This window comes from Salvelinus alpinus, chromosome 29 (genome assembly GCF_045679555.1).
Source record: "Salvelinus alpinus chromosome 29, SLU_Salpinus.1, whole genome shotgun sequence".
Taxonomy (NCBI): Eukaryota; Metazoa; Chordata; class Actinopteri; order Salmoniformes; family Salmonidae; genus Salvelinus; species Salvelinus alpinus.
In genome coordinates this window covers 30,675,707-30,697,411 of record NC_092114.1, presented here as the reverse complement: position 1 = coordinate 30,697,411, position 21,705 = coordinate 30,675,707, and the positions used below count along the sequence as shown (strand labels likewise).

Below are 21,705 nucleotides of genomic sequence, written 5' to 3'. Positions count from 1 at the left end.
GCTATATAAAAGCCAGTGTTCTGTTCAGGAAGAGAGAGATCAAGGGCTGGCTGAGAAGATAGGCAGGCTGGCTGAGAAGATAGGCAGGCTGGCTGAGAAGATAGGCAGGCTGGCTGAGAAGATAGGCAGGCTGGCTGAGAAGATAGGCAGGCTGGCTGAGAAGATAGGCAGGCTGGCTGAGAAGATAGGCAGGCTGGCTGAGAAGATAGGCAGGCTGAGATTGAATGTTATATAGATCATTGCTGAGAGAGGTTTATAGCATGTTGGTCGTGAGTATGTACTATGTTAGCTGTTGTTGGTAGCAGCTTTGGTATGTTCTGTGTTTGTTGCTTTGTCAGAGCTTCTTTAATGGCCTGAGTTTTTTCTCAGTTTTGTTGTGAAGTGGATTGTTTGATATTCTGTTTCATTTGTTCCCAGGGGGGAAGGGGAAGGCACCTAGGGAGTGCTTAGGCAAGAGGCCCGCGGGCATACATATACCCGTAGTATATTCACTGTCTAGGCACACTAGGTAAGACCTGGGCGGACCACCCCCCTGTATTTTGGTTAGTGCACCAGGTGGTGCTAAGTTAGGTAAGTAGTGGGTAGGCAGGTTAGATAGGAGAGGGGGAGCTTTGATATTTACTTTCTTTGCTTTGGTTCCGTCCAGCCCCTTTTCCCCATATTACCGTGTAAAGGAAATAAATCCTAGTAAACGGTCAATTCTGCCTTTTTGTCGTCCTTTCTCACGCCTACAGTCCATACCTCTTTCACTTCACGGGGAGTTGAGTTGCAGCAGGGTGTTGCGTTCCTTCTTCTCAGAGGCGTGCGTAACAGTGCGTGTGTGTGTGTGGAACGAGGCTTGGCCCCCTGCTGGAGCATGACTAACTTACCTACCTAGAAAAACAGTGATAGAGCACATGCAGAGAGACCACCTGGTGGTGTGGGGATGATGGAAACAGACTCTGAGCTAATGGAAATGCTGGGCCTGTTTTACTTCCCTCCTGTTTCATACACAGCAGGCTGCTGGGAGGATGGCTCATTATAATCGTTGGAATGGAGTGAATGGAATGGTATCAAACACATGAAAACAATTTAATCCATTCCAGCCATTACTATGAGCCCGTCCACCCCAATTAACATTCCACCAACCTCCTGTCGTTTTAAAACCTAGCTAGCATACTACCTTAGGCTCAAATCCAAAGTTCTGTGAAGTGTGCATTTGGACAATGGGATAGAGTTTTTGGGACCCTTTGCTGAAATGTACATCAGAAATGATGTTCATTAGATGAAGATGAAGACCTAGGGTTATAAACCACATTGGAACCGTGTTGAGATTTACCTCGTAGCAGGTCTGGGGTGCTGTGTGGCCAGTTGTATGTCCTCATCAGCTGCCAGTCAAAGTCGTCCTCCTGTCCCTGCTTGTACTCACACAGTCCAGGGTCAGAGTCTTCGTCAAAGGTACAGCCAGCTGTACGGGTAAGAAAGAGAGGGGAAATGGTGGTTAGAAGGCATCAAAACTGAATAAATAAACCAACTTACAACTTAAACAGCCTTTGTGGGTCAATGTCTATTCCCCTGCTCTTCAAGCAAAAAGAACATGCATAAATACATTAAAAAAATATATATCTATTTCTGAGTTTGTCTGTTTTTGTTTGAGAACCACTTTTTTTTAAGGCATCAATGAAATGACAAAGAAAATCCATACCTCATATCTTTCCTTTGTTCTTTGGGAAGCAAAGAGAAAATTACTCTCAAAGACTTAGAATAAATAATGAGCTCTATTAGAGGGACAACAGCAGCAGCACTGCCACTATGAGCACTCAGGACAAAACTCATACATCATCACAGGCAGGCTATAAATGCCTACATAAAAACATCTTTACACTCGTCCCTAAAAGCTTTATTTTCTGTCCAAATAACATGTAATAGTTGTAATCTAGGTGGCATTGCAGCATGGCGACAGGGTCTGGCTGAGTATACCTCTCCGGTCCTTCTGTCCATTTCCCCCTGGGGAATCTATGGGATGCATCCCAAATTGCACCCTATTCCCTACAGTATATGGTGCACTACTTTTGACCAGGGCCCATAAGGCACTATATAGGGAATAGGGTTCCATTTGAGACAGAGCCATGGTCATTTTGCCCCATTAGCCCTTTGGTGTGAAAATAGCAGGCCAGCTACAGGTCACTGAGATAGGGCTAGGATGACAGGCAGGGGTGGTGGTGCCAGGGTAGGGAGGTAGTGGCACTATCACATCTGATGGGGATGGTGGGGAGGGTGTGTGTTTGTGGGGGGGGGGGGGCTCTCAACCAGACAGGGAGTCAAGGTGACCTTTACCACCCTGTCAAGCTCATCGTCCCAGTTCATAGTACCCTCTCTCAGCTCTCATCACACCAACCAAAGGCTTTAAAGCCAGCAGCTACACAAAAACCCAGAACAAGATGGTCCTAAATGAAAGACAATCGCTAAATTCTGCATATCTCCTATGTCAAAATGGACCATACATAACATAACATGATACACTGTACACAGGGAAGTTTGTTGATAAGGTGAATAGACTAAAGTAGTACTACTCAGGTTGCTATGGTACCAGTGGAGAGCCACAGTTTTGGCCCTTGGATTGAGTTGGACTGGACCAGTGAGAGTAGCAGGAGTGGACCCCTGGTGGTGGGTGGGCAAGCAGAAGAAATGCATATTCACTTCACATAAAGTCCAGTTTACTTCCACAGGCACAGTACCCTGTTGCACACACACACACACACACACACACACACACACACACACACACACACACACACACACACACACACACACACACACACACACACACACACACACACACACACACACACACACACACACACACACACACACACACACACAGCCCATTAACTCAAATAGCCCTGGTGTGGTAGGCATGCCAAACGGCCTTTACTTTAACTCCAACAGTCCATAGTTTAGTGTATATCCTGGGACCCTCTGGGCTAAGTGATCATATTAAGCCTTAGCAGGAGTAGAGCACTGAACAGGACTTGTGTTAAAGAGTCACTGACTCCATGCCAGGCCCTGCTTAAAAGCATCCCACCTGGCCGGCCGGAAAACAAACCTACACACACACACGCCCGTCGCCCGCTGTTCTCTTTTGTGTTTTGTTTGGGAAATACATCTGTTTTCTTTCTTAATGTAGACTAACTTTTCTTCTGTTTGAAACAGCAGGCAGAAGGCATTCCCTTTGCAATAAACCACCAATACACTTTCTCTTTTTCTTCTTTTCTTCAGGGCTAGACATGTCAGCTAATTTGCGGACTACTTTCCACTTTTCCTTCCTGCTGACTAAGTAGCATCAACCCCCCTTCTTCCTCATCCCCTTCTCCCATAGTCCGATCTTCTCCTCATCTCCTCTTCCCTCCACCTCCTGAAGCGAGCTGTGTGTTTCCGGGTGTGTAAGCAGATCACAGATTAAATTGCCTGTTCGTGTCTGAGGGCTGGTTGTTGTGCAAGCTATCCACCGAGTAGAGGAGAGAAGAGAGGACACTGGGTGAAAAGGGCCATTATCAAGGGATATCTTTATGCATTCGGAAAGTATTCAGACCCCTTCAATTCAGACCCCTTCAATTCAGACCCCTTCAATACAGCCTTATTCTAAAATGGATGACAATTGTTTTATCCTCATACATCTACACACAATACTCCATAATGACAAAGTGAAAATAGGTTTTTAGACATTTTTACAAATGTATTAAAAGTAAAACACAGAAATACCTTATTTACATACAGTACCAGTCAAAAGTTGACACACCAACTCATTCAAGGGTTTTTCTTTATTTTACTATTTTTCTACATTGTTGAATAATAGCGAAGACATCCAAACTATGAACTAACACATAAAGAATTATGTAGCGACCAAAAAAAGAGATTCTTCAAAGTAGCCACCCTTTATCTTGATGACACTCTTGGCATTCTCTCAACCAGCTTTACCTGGAATGCTTTTCCAACGGTCTTGAAGGAGTTTCCACATATGCTGAGCACTTGTTGGCTGCTTATCCTTCACTCTGCGGTCCAACTCAACCCAAACCATCTCATTTGGGTTGAGGTCGGGTGATTGTGGAGGCCAGGTCATCTGATACATCACTCTCCTTCTTGGAGGTGTGTCTTGGGTCATTGTCATGTAGAAAATCAAATGATAGTCCCACTAAGCTCAAACCAGATGGGATGGCGTATCACTGTAGAATGCTGTAGTAGCCATGCTGGTACTGTGTGCCTTGAATTCTAAATAAATCACAGATAGTGTCACCAGCAAATCACCCCACATCATCACACCTCCTCCTCCATGCTTCATGGTGGGAACCACACATGCGGAGATCATCCGTTCACCTACTCTGCATCTCACAAAAACACAGCATTTTGAACCAAAATCTCAAATTTGGACTCATGAGACCAAAGGACAGATTTCCACCGGTCTAATGTCCATGCTCGTGTTTCTTGGCCCAAGCAAGTTTCTTCTTCTTATTGGTGTCCTTTAGTAGTGGTTTCTTTTCAGGATTTTCGACCATGAAGGCCTGATTCACGCAGTCTCCTCTGAACAGTTGATGTTGAGATGTGTCTGTTACTTGAACTCTGTGAAGCATGTATTTGAGCTGCAATTTCTGAGGCTGGTAACTGTAATGAACGTATCCTCTGCAGCAGAGGTAACTCTGGGTCTTCCTTTCCTGTGGCGGTCCTCATGAGAGCCAGTTTCATCATAGCGCTTGATGGTTTTTGCGACTGTGCTTGAAGAAACTTTCAAAGTTCTTGAAATGTTTCTTACTGACAGACCTTCATTTGTTGAAGTAATGATGGACTGTCATTTCTCTTTGCTTATTTGAGCCATTCTTGACATAATATGGACTTGGTCTTTTACCAAATAGGGCTATCTTCTGTATACCACCGCTACCTTGTCACAACACAACTGATTGGCTCAAACGCATTAAGGAAGAAAGAAATTCTACAAATTAACTTTTAACATGGCACACCTGTTAATTGAAATGCATTCCAGGTGACAACCTCATAAAGCTGGTTGAGAGAATGCCAAGACTGCGCAAAGCTGTCATCAAGCCAAAGGGTGGCTACTTTGAAGAATCTCAAATATAAAATATACTTTGATTTGTTTAACACTTTTTTGGTTACAACATGATTCCATATGTGTTATTTCATAGTTTATCTTCACTATTATTCTACAATGTAGAAAATAGTAAAAATAAAGGAAACCCTAGAATGAGTAGGTGTGTCCAAACTTTTGACTGTTACTGTAAGTATTCAAACCCTTTGCTATGAGACTTGAAATTGAGCTCAGATGCATCCCGTTTCCATTGATCATCCTTGATGTTTTGACAACTTGATTGAGTCCACCTGTGATAAATTCAATTGATTGGACATGATTTGGAAAGGCACACATCTGTTTATATAAGGACCCACAGTTGACAGTGCATGTCAGAGCAAATACAAAGCCATGAGGTCGAAGGAGTTGTTCGTAGAGCTCCAAGACAGGATTATGTTGAGGCACGGATCTGGGGAAGGATACCAAAACATTTCAGCAGCCTTGAAGGTCCCCAAGAACACAGTGGCCTCCATCATTCTTAAATGGAAGAAGTTTGGAACAACCAAGACTCTTCCTAGAGCTGGCCACCTGGCCAAACTGAGCAATCAGGGGAGAAGGGCCTTGGTCAGGGAGGTTACCAAGAACCCAATGGTCACTCTGACAGAGCTCCAGAATTCCTCTGTGGAGATGGGAGAACCTTCCAGAAGGACAACCATCTCTGCAGCACTCCACCAATCAGGCCTTTATGGTAGAGTGGCTAGACGGAAGCCACTCCTCAGTAAAAGGCACATGAAAGGCCGCTTGGAGTTTACTAAAAGGTACCTAAAGGACTCTCAGACCATAACAAACAAGATTCTCTGGTCTGATGAAACCAAGATTGAACTCTTTGGCCTGAATGCCAAGTGTCATATCTGGAGGATACCAGGCACCGCTCATCACCTGGCCAATACCATCCCTATGGTGAAGCATAGTGATGGCAGCATCATGGTGGAGTGATGTTTAACAGCGGCAGGAACTGAGAGATTAGTCATAATCGAGGGAAAGATAAATGGAGCAAAGTACAGAGAGATCCTTGATAAAAAACCTGCTCCAGAGCGCTCAGGACTTCAGACTGGAGCGAAGGTTCACGTTCCAACAGGACGACCCTAAGTACACAGTCAAGACAACAAGTCTCTCAATGTCCTTGAGTGGCCCAGCCAGAGCCTGGACTTAAAACCCGATCGAACATCTCTGGAGAGACCGTAAAATAGCTGTGCAGCGATGCTGCCCATCCAACCTGACAGAGCTTGAGAATATCTGCAGAGATGAATGTGAGAAACTCCCCAAATACCAGTGTGCAAAGCTCGTAGCGTCATACCTAAGAAGACTCAAGGCTGTAATAGCTGCAAGTGGTGCTTCAACAAAATACTGAGTTAAGGGTCTGAATACTTATGTAAATGTGATATCTGTTTTTAATTTTTAATAAATGTGTGAAAATGGCAAAAAATACTGTTTTTGCTTTGTCATTATGGGGTATCGTGTGTAGATGAGAAAAAATACACTAATTAGTACATTTTAGAATACGGCTGTAAGGTAAGAAAAAGTGAAAGGGTCTGAATACTTTCCAGTTTGCAGATATCTGATCTTTTCTTAGATATAAGGAATAGACATGCTCCAGATACCCATGTCCTTAATTTCAAATACAGAGCTAAAATATTCTCCGTAATGTGACCGTTTCTATACAGTGTGCATCCAATCCGGACCTCAGAAATCTCCCTCCTACCATATCAGTCCAGGGAGATATCGGGGTGAGATACGTTTAAGACACACGCCTGATGCTCGTGCACCTAGAATATTCTAACGCCGGAAAGGATAAGTGTCAACATGCTAACATATCTAAGCCTTTATACTTAGGCATGAACGAAACCAAATATTTTCTGAAAAGTATCATATCTGTAGTCATTACCTGATCATTTAAGTATCCGTATAAAAAAATAAATTCAAAAAATAACCTTAGACGATATGTAATACTCATCCTCGTATGTCTAATCAAAAATGGCCTAAAGCCTACTCATAAAATGTCCTATTTGACCTATTCAGGTGCTGAAAATCATTTTGCTTCTTCACATGAAGGTGACATATCTGAGCATACATTTGCACTATATTCAGTGGTAGGCACAAGACATGGAAAGGCAAACATCGTAATATTTAATCAAGGTTGCAATTTCCAAAGCACATCTGCTATTTCTGTTTTTATGCAGCATAGCAAATCCAGAGCTCCAATCACAACACGTTTTCTGTAAAGATGCAAACGTAAGCCAATCTTTGCTAAAAAAAAAAGTATGTATTTATTTAACAGAAAATAAAAGTTGCACCACCGCAATACCCCTGCTTGCCATGTTTGTTATGGACGATGGGTGCAGATATGGTAGTCAGCAGCGGCCTCTTGCACTCCAGACTCATCGTGGTGATAGTGTTGGTCTGTGATCTACTTCAAATTGTCAACGCATAAATCTAGCTAGCTAGCTAGCCCTACTGGCTGCTGGCCAAATTAACCAACCTTCTTGATTCCAGTTACTAAGATAAATAAAACATCTCAAATTAGCGTGAACTTCTTTGAGGTATTTTCTTAACAGCTTCTCACTTCTTTGTTTTTGTGGTTGTCAATTCGAGCACACCGCGTTTAACTTATACAGTAAATTGATTTGTGGCGCCAAAATTCAATAATGACAGTCGGAACTCCACAGCACAAAATACTTGTTTATTGTTGCTAGGCTACCAGTGCTCTTAGCTTGCGGTTTGTGTGCACCTTTATCCAGAGGGAATACAAAAATTATAAATACTGTCTGAAAGAATGACATGGATTTAATATTTGTCAAATGATTATCTCCTCAAAACTTAAATAAGCATCAGAAATGTTCCTTATTTATTATATCAAAATGCATATCAAGATCCTAATATGGACCTCAGTCAAAAGCATATGCATTGTAAAAAAAGAAAACAGAAAATATGATGTCCACATAGGACTATCTCAAGGATATCTAATGAGTAAATATCTGTCCATACAATGTATGATATCTGGAGGGAATCCCAAAAATAATTGTACATTATATAAAAATATGGATTTCATATTTATCAAATGATTGTGCATGTGCTAAAAACTCATAAATGCATCAGAAATCGTCCTCATTTTCAGCATATCAAAAAGCATATCAAGGTCTGGATATGGACATCAGCCAAGAAAAGCATATCTGGAATCAATATAGCTTCATATCTTGAATTTGCTGAGAAAACACAGATGGATACAGTCACTATTTGTCAACATGAAGAGAGAAAATAGGATGTCACATACAATATCTCAGGATATCGAATGAGTTCATATCCGGCCATAGAAAATGTCCATGTGTGATATTTGAAGTAATCCCAATATCATATATGTCTAAAAGACATCTGGATTCAGAATTTGTCCGAATATCCATTGGAAATGGTCTGTATTCTGTAGAATATCAAAAACGTATAATGTGAAGATATCCCCTGATCTCGACCCTTTTCGCCCAGTGGGAGAGGAGAAGTTGAGATGAAGAAGAGGAAGGGCTTAGCCTTTTACGAAGTTTATCCTCGCTTGGTTTCAGGATGTAAATGTCACCATCATCAGATACGTTCCACTGATTTCCCTCATTAAGATTCATCCTTCCATTGCTCCTCTACTTCACACACACGCACACACACACCTCTCAGTGCCCAAATGTGCTTCTCAGGCAAGTGGAGGCCTAGCCCATGTAATTATAAAAGTAATGTGCATTAATTTGTGTGTATCTAGGGTGTGTGTGCATGAGTGCGGGCGGGCGTGCCTGTGCGTGCCTGTGTGCATGCACGCCCGTAATTCAATTTGGTATTTTATTAGGATCCCCATTAGCTGTTACAAAAGCAGCAGCTACTCCTCCTGGGGTCCACACAAAACATGACAAAATACAGAACATCAATAGACAAGAACATCTCAAGGACAGACCTACATACATTTTTTTAAAGGCAAACGTAGCCTACATATCAATGCATACACACAAACTATCTAGGTCAAATAGGGGAGAGGAGTTGTTAATCATTCACCTGAACAAATTAGAAACGGTCATTTCCGCAAAAAATTGACGGTGGAAAGGCTTGTAAGAATGAATAAATGATAAATGTGTGTTTACTAAGAACAACAAAAACAGACCAGACGCAGAGCACTTTCTGACGTTTAAACTGTCCAGAGACAACACAGGAACCAAAGTGCCATTCTCTTTCCATGTAGCAGCTGTTAGTCTTTAGCTAATTGCTTTTAATTGCTGAGATGGCACACCGCCACACGCATGCACACACACACACACACACAAAGATCAGGCTCCAGAGCAACTTGTGTTGTTGTAGACATACAGATAGAATACATTAAATGACACGATGGGGCTATCTTTTACATCGGAGGAAATGGCCCTGCCATGCCAGATAGGGCTTTTTTGTATTATATGCTAGCCAGGTCCTAGCTGTCCTCCTCCTGTAATACTGTTTCACCTACTATAGCTTCCTTACTCTTTCTTCTATTATATAAAACACTAAATCCTGAAGCCCCCCCCACAAACACATAGTTTCCTGCCAACAGTTTATAATCCTGTTGAAATAACTCTTAAAAAAAACTTTATTAAAGAGAGAGAGCCTCTGAAGTTGAATCCCATCAAACCAGGAAGTTTTGAGTAGAGGGGATAAAATGGGCTGTGTTTGTAAGCCATTTAAAAAGATGCTCGCGCCATTGACTGGGCTAATATCTTATACTGGGAGGCTTTGAGTTTAACTCTAGCCCATTAGTAGTCTTTCAAAGGGATCGAAGTCATGTACTGGGCTGGGTGTGTGTGTGTGTGTGTGTGTGTGTGTGTGTGTGTGTGTGTGTGTGTGTGTGTGTGTGTGTGTGTGTGTGTGTGTGTGTGTGTGTGTGTGTGTGTGTGTGTGTGTGTGTGTGTGTGTGTGTGTGTGTGTGTGTGTAGACTGTAATTCTCCCTAGTGGAGCATTCTGTCTGTTTGCCAGTTGGGGAAAAAAGGCCACAAAGAGAGATACAGTCCCTTGCAAAAGTATCCATACCCCTTTAATTGTAACATTTTGTCAACAATGAACACAAAAAACTATGTAATGTCAAAGTGTAACTTTTTTGTTCAATTTTTTTTATTTTATTAAAATAAATGAAATACCTAAAATATTGCCGTTGCGTAAGTCAATACGTGTTAGAAACCCCATTGGCAGTGATTATAGCTGTTAGTCTTCTTGGGTAAGTCTCCAAGAGCTTTACACACCTGGATTGGGCAATATTAGCCCATTTTTCTAGCCCATTATAAATCTATATACAGTATATATACATATATATATTTTCGTCTCATCGCTACAACTCCCGTACGGGCTCGGGAGAGACGAAGGTGGAAAGCCATGCGTCCTCCGAAACACAACCCAACCAAGCCGCACTGCTTCTTAACACAGCGCGCATCCAACCCGGAAGCCAGCCGCACCAATGTGTCGCCGTGCACCTGGCGACCTGGTTAGCGTGCACTGCGCCTGGCCCGCCGCAGGAGTCGCTAGTGCGCGATGAGACAAGGATATCCCTACCGCCCTAACCCGGACGACGCTAGGCCAATTTTGTGTCGCCCCATGGACCTCCCGGTCACGGCCGGCTGCGACAGAGCTCGAACCCAGAGTCTCTGGTGGCACAGCTAGCACTACGATGCAGTGCCCTAGACCACTGCGCCACCCGGGAGGCCCCAGCCCATTATAATTCTTCATGCTCTGTGAAGATGTTGGGGATCATTGTTAGACCACAAGTGTTGACATAGATTTTCTACATTTTTGTTCAAGACACACTTTATTTCATTTATTGTCATCACCCCATAGGACATTAGGTCACACCGATGGACAACACACATTATGCAGAACATAATTAATGACACCTTCAGAAGTTTCTGATCACTGTAAAAATGCTACTAAACATCAGTTCTAAACATCAGTAATGGATCCGTATTAAAGGATTTGAAGTGTACTCATTCCAATTACAGGGATTCAAAAGAGTCCTGTATTGTTATATTTTTAATCACTACCTCAATGAATCAGGAGTGGATAATATACGTGAATGCTGCCTTCCTTGGATGTGGTAGCCGTTTCTCAGGCTCCCTCTCCGGAATCAAACCCTAATTCTCCATTACACGTGGTCCCCATGGTCGGCACAGGAACTACCATCGAAAGTCGATAGGGCAGACATTCGAATAAGACGCCACTTCTACCACGAAGGGTCACCCAAGAGCACCCCGTATGGGTTTTGGGTCTGATAAATGTGCGTGTCCCCGAAGTTCAGCACTTGTTGGCATATCTTAGCTCTAGAATTGTCACAGTTATCCATGTAACGTTGGAGTGATCAAAGGAACCATAACTGATCTAATGAGCCATTTGCAGTTTCACTGTACAGGCCTTGTGTATGTAGACTGCATTACTGAATTTTTAGGACAAGAATATGGCAGAATCGACCAGGTAGAAACAGTCTCCAAAAGAGGCATGGCTGATGTGGGGCCCTCCAATCACGTATGCCAATCGGTCAGGAGGAGTGAAACTGGTAGGAGGGACAAAGGGGATGGATGGTCTAATGCAGGGAGTGAGAACCAGGAATGGGTGCACCACAGCCAGCCCCCAATACCTGCCTGCACCATCACTAGAGCCAGGTAAAATAACTAGAGCCTTCCCAGTGGGCAGAGACAGACCCAGAGGTTGCAGGAACAATGTTCACATGCCGAGAGTGAGAAACCACCATTATCATGTCACACCAAGGGGAAAAAGCTGTCACACTGTTGGACAACTCAGGTTGTATGGTCAATGTTGGGCCTTACTGTTAACAGTACGCATTCTATATGATTTCAACAACATGTTTACATTGCTTTTTATATTTCAATAATCAACTAAAAAAGTTTGGACATACCTACTCAGGATTTATTTTTATTTTTTTACTATTTTCTACATTGTTGAATAATAATGAAGACATCAACACTATGAAATAACACATATGGAAACATGTAACCAAAAAATATATTTTATATTTGAGATTCTTCAAAGTAGCCAGCCTTTGCCTTGACAGCTTTGCACAGTCTTGGCATTCTTTCAACCAGCTTCACCTGGAATGCTTTTCCAACAGTCTTGAAGGAGTTCCCACATATGCTGAGCACTTGTTGGCTGCTTTTCCTTCACTCTGCGGTACAACTCATCCCAAACCATCTCAATTGGGTTGAGGTCGGGTGATTGTTGAGGCCAGGTCATCTGATGCAGCACTCCATCACTCTCCTTCTTGGTCAAATGGCCTTTACACAGCCTGGAGTTGTGTTTTGGGTCATTGTCCTGTTGAACAACAAATGCCACCCACTAAGCGCAAACAAGATGGGATGGCGTATTGCTGCAGAATGCTGTGGTAGCCATGCTGGTTAAGTGTGCCTTGAATTCTAAATGAATCACTGACAGTGTAACCAGCAAGCACCATCACACCTCCTCCTCCATGCTTCATGGTGGGAAAAACACATGCAGAGATAATCCGTTCACCTACTCTGCGTCTCACAAAGACACAACGGTTGGAACCAAAACTCTCAAATTTGGACTCATCAGACCAAAGGAGAGATTTCCACTGGTCTAATGTCCATTGCTTGTGTGCCTTGGCCCAAGCAAGTCTCTTCTACTTATTGGTGTCCTTTAGTAGGGGTTTCTTTGCAGCAATTCGACTATGAAGGCCTGATTTATGGAGTCTCCTCTGGCTGAACTTATGCTCTGCAGCGGAGGATAACTCTGGGTCTTCCCTTCCTGTGGTGGTCCTCATGAGAGCCAGTTTCATCATATCGCTTGATGGTTTTTGCAACTGCACGTGAAGAAACTTTAAAAGTTCTTGACATTTTTCGCATTGACTGAACTTCATGTCTTAAAGTAATGATGCACTGTCATTTCTCTTTGCTTATTTGAGCTGTTCTTGCCATAATATGGACTTGGTTTTTTACCAAATAGGGCTATCTTCTGTATACCACCGCTACCTTGTCACAACACAACTGATTGGCTCAAACGCATTAAGAAGAAACGAAATTCCACAAATGAACATTTAACAAGGCACACCTGTTAATTGAAATGCATTTCAGGTGATTACCTCATAAAGCTGGTTGAGAGAATGCCAAGACTGCGCAAAGCTGTCATCAAGCCAAAGGGTGGCTACTTTGAAGAATCTCAAATATAAAATATACTTTGATTTGTTTAACACTTTTTTGGTTACAACATGATTCCATGTGTTATTTCATAGTTTGTCTTCACTATTATTCTACAATGTAGAAAATAGTAAAAATAAAGGGAAACCCTAGAAAGAGTAGGTGTGTCCAAACTTTTGACTGTTACTGTAAGTATTCAAACCCTTTGCTATCAGACTCGAAATTGAGCTCAGATGCGTCCCGTTTCCATTGACCATCCTTGATGTTTCTACAACTTGATTGAGTCCACCTGTGATAAATTCAATTGATTGGACATGATTTGGAAAGGCACACCTGTCTATATAAGGACCCACAGTTGACAGTGCATGTCAGAGCAAATACAAAGCCATGAGGTCGAAGGAGTTGTTCGTAGAGCTCCAAGACAGGATTATGTCTTCACAATTATTCTACAATGTAGAAAATAGTAAAAAGAAAAGAAAAACGCTTGAATGAGTAGGTGTGTCCAAACTTTTGACTGGTACTGTACATTCAAAAGGCGTCACCCCAAAGGACTAAGAAACTGACCCTTTTTATGGCAAAGGCAGAGAAGTTCAATAAAAATGAAAGTTTTCATAACCATTTCTAATAAAGCTTCAAATCTGTTTAGGCCATTTGCTCCAGCCATGTCTTCTGTACTTCCTCGTTGTAAGATAACCCTCCCCAGCACAATAGAGGCTGAAAGGGACTTCAGATCCTCAAAAAGTTATACATCTGCACCATTGAGAGCATCTTGACTGGCTGCACCACCACGTGGTATGGCAACTGCTTGGCATCTGACCGTAAGGCGCTACAGAGGGTAGTGCGAACGGCCCAGTACATCACTGGGGCCAAACTTCCTGCCATCCAGGACCTCTATAATATAGTCACTTCGCTCCCACCTACATGTACAGATTATCTCAACTAGCCTGTACCCCTGCACACTGACTCGGTACCCTGTATATAGCCTTGTTATTGTTATTCTTATTGTGTTTCTTTTAAATTTTAGTCTACATGGTAAATATTTTCTTCTTGAACTGCACTGTTGGTTTTTTAAGTAAGCATTTCACGGTCAAGTCTACACTTGTTGTATTCGGCGCACGTGACAAATATGTCACGCCCTGACCTTAGAGAGCTTTTTATGTCTCTATTTTGGGTTTGTTCAGGGTGTGATTTGGGTGGGCATTCTATGTTCTATTTTCTATGTTTTTGTATTTCTTTGTTTTGGCCGGGTATGGTTCTCAATCAGGGACAGCTGTCTATCGTTGTCTCTGATTGGGAACCATACTTAGGTAGCCCTTTTCCCTCCTTTCTGTGTGGGAAGTTAACTTTGTTTGTGGCACATAGCCCTTAAGCTTCAGGGCCGTTTTTGTATTGTTTATTGTTTTTGTTGCCGTCATTTTCTCAATAAAAGGAATATGTACGCTCACCACGCTGCACCTTGGTCCGCTTCTTACGACGGCCGTGACAAAATAAAGTTTGATTTGATTTATTATCTATCCTGTTGCGTAGTCGCTTCATTCTTACCTATATGTACATATATACCTCATAACCCTGAACATCGACTCGGTACTGGTACCCTGTGGTTATAGCCAAGTTATCGTTACTCATTGTGTATTTATTCCCCGTGTTACTATTTTTGTATTTTTTCCACACTGCATTGTTAGGAAGGGTCCATAAGTAAGTATTTCACTATTTGTCTACACCTGTTGTTTACAAAGCATGTGACAAATAAAATTTGATTTGATGCCCAGCTAATGCTGGCTAGTTGTTTCATCGCAAAATTGTGTCACACCAAGTGGACATTGCTTCTAGGGGCAAAATGCAATCAACCAGAACTATTTGGAAATATCAGGAATAGACTTGGGGAATATAGTTTTTTTTATTTTTATAAACTTTTGTGTTATAACTAAAAGAGTAGGTGAAAGGAATATTCTTAATTTTTTTTATTCATTAAGTTCAAAGTTCCACAATCTTACCTGGGACCGTCACACCATTGGACAATTGTCACATTTGGTTCAAAAAGCTTTTGTGGTTATTTCAACATTTTTGCCAATTTGTTAAGTTAAATGTGTTTGCCATCACAGACAAAAAAGGGTGTCACGTTAACTACCCACATAGAGAAAGGAAAGGTATACAGTGATCCCTCGCCACTTCGCGGTTCACTTATCGCGGATTCGCTATTTCGCGGATTTTCATAATGCATTTTTTTTTTTTTTTTTGGTGCATTGTGCTCTGCATTCTGATTCGCTAAAAACTCACTCCCGCTTCTTGTATCAAAACATGCTACGAATTGTGCTATCATTTTGTCGTCTCGTGCAGTTATGTGTACGTACATAAAACAGCTTGGCAAATTTACATTAAGTTGGCCAAATTATCTTGTAATTTCGAACATCTCCTAAACCCATAATGTCGACGAAACGGCCTACACGTGAGTCACTGTATTTGTATACATGTAATAGTTGCTAATTGTAAAAAAAAAAAAAGTTTTCTATTTCGCGGATTTCACTTATCGCGGGTCATTTTCGGAACGTAACCCCCGCGATAAACGAGGGATTACTGTAAATGGAGAAAGGGTAGGCAGGAGGGCTAGTGTCTGTGATGCATCCCGTGCCTTGGCAGTCTTCTCTGCTGCCTGTCTGCTTACCCCGTAAAGAGTGCACACCAGTAACCCTGAGTAATAGCCAGCGCACCTGTTACCTCATAAATACACCCTGATGGGGTAACAGAGGGAGGTAAGAAAAGAGGCAAGAGGGCACAGAACTCCTCCACAGCGTTTATCCCGGGAGAGAGGCTTGATAAATCAGGAGAGAAGGAGGAGAAACTGCAGGAGAGGCGACAGGTGGAGAAAGGTGTGGGAGAGGTGGAGGATTGAAGCAGGAGAGGGAGAGGAAGAGCGAGAGGGGAGGAAGTAGAGGGTGGGAAAAGATGAGGATGAGGAGAGGCGATAAAGAGAGGAGAAAAAGGACCATGCAGGAACCTTTCAAAGACAAATAATTTTAAATCATTTAAAAACTCACGCCTCTGATTCAGAATGTCAAAGTTTAGCATTCGACGGAGACAAAACACAATCTAAATCTGACCCGAACTACAACACTCAATCATGAATGATTAATACAGAAGGATTATTTAAATGTAATGACTGCCTCAGGATCAGAAACTGAAGGACGCACCGACCGCTGACATCTCTGATGACATAACTCCACACCACCCGTAGCATGCCAACTAGAATCATGGACGCCATCGAATCCCCACAAGATTGCATTTTTACTGCATAATAAAACTTATATGAAATTCCAAATTCCTTTCCCTTGAAGCTTTTTCACTGCTTTGACATTTCAGTGCCGACCAAATCTTATATCTAGGCTTGAAAAACATAGAATAACCATCAACTGAATCAGCCCAACCAGGTGTGAAAAAATGATGCAAAGTCAGAATGCTTTCAAAGATAGACATGTTAATAGATTATATTTATCAATGAACTAAATGCAAAGTGAGTGAACAGAAGAAAAGTCTACATCAAATTCATATTTGTTGTGACCACCGTTTGTCTTCAAAACAGCATCAATTCTGGTAGGTACACTTGCACAAAGTAGGCATATAGTCAGGTGTATGATTAAACAATTATACCAAACAGGTGCTAATGATCATCAATTCAATATGTACGTAGGTTGAAACACAAATCATTAACTGAAACAGAAACAGCTGTGTAGGAGGAATAAAACTGGGTGAGGTACAGCCAAACTTAGCTAACAAGGGGAGGTTTCTGAAGACCGTTTACTGTCAAAAGACTGAGCACAGCAACAAGACACAAGGTAGTTATACTGCATCAGCAAGGTCTCTCCCAGGCAGACATTTCAAGGCAGACAGGGGTTTCCAGATGTGCTGTCGAAGCTCTTTTGAAGAAGCACAAAGAAACAGGCAACGTTGAGGACCGTAGACGCAGTGGTCGGCCAAGGAAACTTAATGCAGCAGATGAAAGACACATCATGCTTACTTCCCTTCTCAATAGGAAGATGTCCATCAGTGCCATCAGCTCAGAATTGTTAGAAAACAGTGGGACCCTGGTACACCCATCTACTGTCCGGAGAAGTCTGATCAAAAGTGGCCTTCATGGAAGACTTGCGGCCAAAAATCCATACAGTACCTCCGATGTGGAAACAAGGTCAAGCGACTCAACTATGCACCAAAACACAGGAACTGGGGTGCAGAAAAATGGCAGCAGGTGCTCTGGACTGATGAGTCAAAATTAAAAATATTTGTCTGTAGCAGAAGGCAGTTTGTTCGCCGAAGGGCTGGAGAGCGGTAGACAAATGAGTGTCTGCAGGCAACAGTGAAGCATGGTGGAGGTTCCTTGCAAGTTTGGGGCTGCATTTCTGCAAATGGAGCTGGGGATTTGGTCAGAATTAATGGTCTCCTCAATACTGAGAAGTACAGGCAGAAACTTGTGCATCATTCAATACCATCAGGGAGGCATCTGATTGACCCCAAATGTATTCTGCAGCATGACAACGACCCCAAACGAAAGTCATTAAGAACTATCTTCAGCATAAAGAAGAACAAGGAGTCCTGGAAGTGATAGTACGGCCCCCACAGAACCCTGATCTCAAAATCATCGAGTCTGTCTGGGATTACATGAGAGAGAAGCACCTGAGGCTGCCTAAATCCACAGACGAACTGTGGTTAGTTCTCCAAGATGTTTGGGCCAACCTACCTACCAACCAATTGATGCTGTTTTGAAGGCAAAGGGTGGACACACCAAATATTGATTTAATGTAGATTTTTCTTCTGTTCGCTCACTTTGCATTTTGTTAATTGATAAATATAGTCTATTAACATGTCTATTTTTGAAAGCATTCTTACTTTACAGCATTTTTTCACACCAGCCTAAAACTTTTGCGCAGTACTGCATATATACACCAGGAAGCTTGTGCAAATGTAGAACCAACCAGATGTATTCTATTGCCCACCTTCCAGTCACAGTTCCTCAAAGGCAGGACAGGGGAGTAAGTGGAGGACAGGATGTGATAGACAGGTACTGATAATATATAGACTGTATATACACTACATGGCCAAAAGTATGTGGACCCTCCATCAAATTAGTGGATTCGGCTATTTCAGCCACACCCGTTGCTGACAGGTGTATAAAATCGAGCACACAGCCATGCAATCTCCATAGACAAACATTGGCAGTAGAATGGCCCGTACTGAAGAGCTCAGTGACTTTTAACGTAAGTCCATTCTACTTCCAAGATTTGTCTATGGAGATTGCATGGCTGTGTGCTCTATTTTATACACCTGTAAGCAAAGGGTGTGGCTGAAATAGTCGAATCCACTAATTTGAAGGGGTGTCCACATATTTTGTATATACAGTATAAATAGATATACAAATTCCTTTTGAAAGACTAATAAAAGGCCTATAATTTATCATGATATGCCAGAGCTATAAGGTAGATCTCCATATGCATGTTGTGATTTATGGTGTACGACTTGTGACCTTTTCAAGTCGATGCAAAGTAAATTTCCCGTATACTGTCTAAATGCCCTGTCTAAGGCAATTTGGACATCACCTCTCAAAGATATCTGCTGCATAGATTAAACTTCATAGTATATCTGATAAGACAGAAAGATAAACTATCCCACACCTTTCTCTCTCCCTGTTTGTCAATATGTCTCTCTCATCCTGTCTTCGCAACTTCCAGTCTCCTCTCCTCCCCTCTGTCAGTCTCCCGTGTCCTCTCAATCCCCTTCCACTCCACTCCTGTCATGGGGTTGGTATAATATAAGGGTGAAGTGGTAACATGGAGGGTGGTGGTAGTATGATGCAGTGTAATTTCTCTCTCTGACTGTACGCAGTACTGTACACACTTCCGAGGTGGAAAGTATGGTGAGATTGGCACTGCGGGGCAGAGGCTGTGTGAAATTGTTTCATTACTGTTCCACGACGGCTCTCATCCCTATTCCCTTCCCAACCCAGCAGCCCAGCCACACACACACACGCACACGCACACACACACACACACACTCAATTCTCTGGCAACAGCTCTGGTGGACGTTCGTGTAGTCACCATGCCAATATACGAGAGAAATGAACATTCAATTCTCTGGCAACAGCTCTGGTGGACATTTGTGCAGTCAGCATGCCAATTGCACACTCACTCAAAACTTGAGACATCTGTGGCATTGCGTTGTGTGACAAAACTGCACATTTTAGAGTGGTCTTTTATTGTCCCCAGTACAAGGTGCACCTGTGTAATGATCATGCTGTTTAATCAGCTTCTTGATATGCCACACCTGTCAGGTGGATGGAATATCTTGGCAAAGGAGAAATGCTCACTAACAGGGATGTAAACAAATATGTGCATATGAAAAATGTCTTCAATCTTTAATTTCAGCTCATGAAACATGTTTATATTTTTGTCCAATACACACACACACACACACACACACGTATATACAGTATATATACTACCATTCAAATGTTTGGGGTCACTTAGAAATTTCCTTGTTTTTGAAAGAAAAGCAAATTTTTTGTCCATTAAAATAACATCAAATTCATCAGAAATACATTGTAGACATTGTTAATGTTGTAAATGACTTTTGTTGCTGGAAACGGCAGATTTTTTATGGAATATCTACATAGGCGTACAGAGGCCCATTATCAGCAACCATCACTCCTGTGTTCCAATGGCACGTTGTGTTAGTCATTTTAAAGGGCTAATTGATCATTAGAAAACCCTTTTGCAATTATGTTAGCACAGCTGAAAACTGTTGTTCTGATTAAAGAAGCAATAAAACTGGCCTTCTTTAGACCAGTTGAGTATCTGGAGCATCAGCATTTGTGGGTTCGATTACAGGCTCAAAATGGCCAGAAACAAAAGACTTTCTTCAAAAACAAAGACTCGTCAGTCTATTCTTGTTCTGAGAAATGATGGCTATTCCATGCAAGAAATTGCCTAGAAACTGAAGATCTTGTACAACGATGTGTACTACTCCCTTCACAGAACAGCGCAAACTGGCTCTAACCAGAATAGAAAGAGGAGTGGGAGGCCCCGGTGCACAACTGAGCAAAAGGACAAGTACATTAGTGTCTAGTTTGAGAAACAGAAAGAGAAACAAACTGGGAGCTTTATTAAATAGTACCCGCAAAACACCAGTATATATTTGAGGTTGGGTGATTGTGGAGGCCACGTCATCTGATGCAGCACTCCATCACACTCCTTTGTCAATTAGCCTCTACGCAGCCTGGAGTTGTGTTTTGGGTCATTGTCCAGTTAGAAAACGAATTACAATCCCACTAAGCCCAAACCAGATGGGATGGCGTATCGCTGCAGAATGCTGTGGTAGTCATGCTGGTTAAGTGTGCCTTGAATTCTAAATAAATCACAGACAGTGTCACCAGCAAAGCACCCCGACACCGTCATACCTCCTCCTCCATGCTTCATGGTGGGAACCACACATGCGGATATCATCTGTTCACCTGCTCTGCGTCTCACAAAGACAAGGGGGTTGGGACTAAAAATCTCAAATTTGGACTCATCAGACCAAAGGACAGATTTCCACTGGTCTAATGTCTATTGCTTGTGTTTCTTGGCCCAAGCAAGTCTCTTCTTATTGGTGTCCTTTAGTAGTGTTTTCTTTGCAGCAATTTGACCATGAAGGCCTGATTCACGCAATCTCCTATGAACAGTTGATGTTGAGATGTGTCTGTTAATTGAACTCTGTGAAGCATTTATTTGGGCTGCAATTTCTGAGGCTGGTAACTAACCACTGCACTTGAATACATTTTTAAAGTTCTTTACATTTTCCGCATTGACTGACCTTCATGTCTTAAAGTAATGATGGACTGTCGTTTCTCTTTGCTTATTTGAGCGGTTATTAACATAATATGGACTTGGTCTTTTACCAAATAGGGTTTTCTTCTGTTACCACTCCTACCTTGTGACAGCACAACTGATTGGCTCAAACATATTAAGAAGGAAAGAAATTACACAAATGAACTATTAACAAGGCACACCTGTTAATTGAAAAGCATTCCAGGTGACTACCTCATGAAGCTGGTTGAGAGAATGCCAAGAGTGTACAAAGCTGTCATCAAGGCAAAGGGTGGCTACTTTGAAGAATCTCTAATACTTTTTGGTTACTACATGATTCCATGTGTTATTCCATAGTTTTGATGTCTTCACTATTATTCTACAATGTAGAAAATAGTAAAAGTAAAGAAAAAACCTGGAATGAGTAGGTGTGTCCAAACTTTTGACTGGTACTGTAAAAATTTTTTTTACGGTATTGAAAATCATACCGTTGGTATTTCGAAATACCTCGGTTTACGGTATATTAACCAAGCCTAGAGGGTATGACTTGTCTATCTGTTGTAAATAGGAAGGAACACGCCAGATAGATACCTTACAGGGAATTTA

General features: G+C 42.1%; 1 protein-coding gene across 7 annotated transcripts in view; it reads right to left on the bottom strand.

Annotated features, from left to right (window-relative positions):
* Window positions 1-21,705, bottom strand: part of LOC139558427 (receptor-type tyrosine-protein phosphatase U-like) — a 291,923-nt gene that overhangs the window by 176,265 nt on the left and 93,953 nt on the right. For all 7 annotated transcript variants that reach the window (XM_071373548.1, XM_071373551.1, XM_071373553.1 and 4 more), the window contains exon 2: window positions 1,319-1,447. In XM_071373548.1, the coding sequence (XP_071229649.1) occupies window positions 1,319-1,447 (129 nt within the window). The remainder of the gene's footprint in view (window positions 1-1,318; window positions 1,448-21,705) is intronic.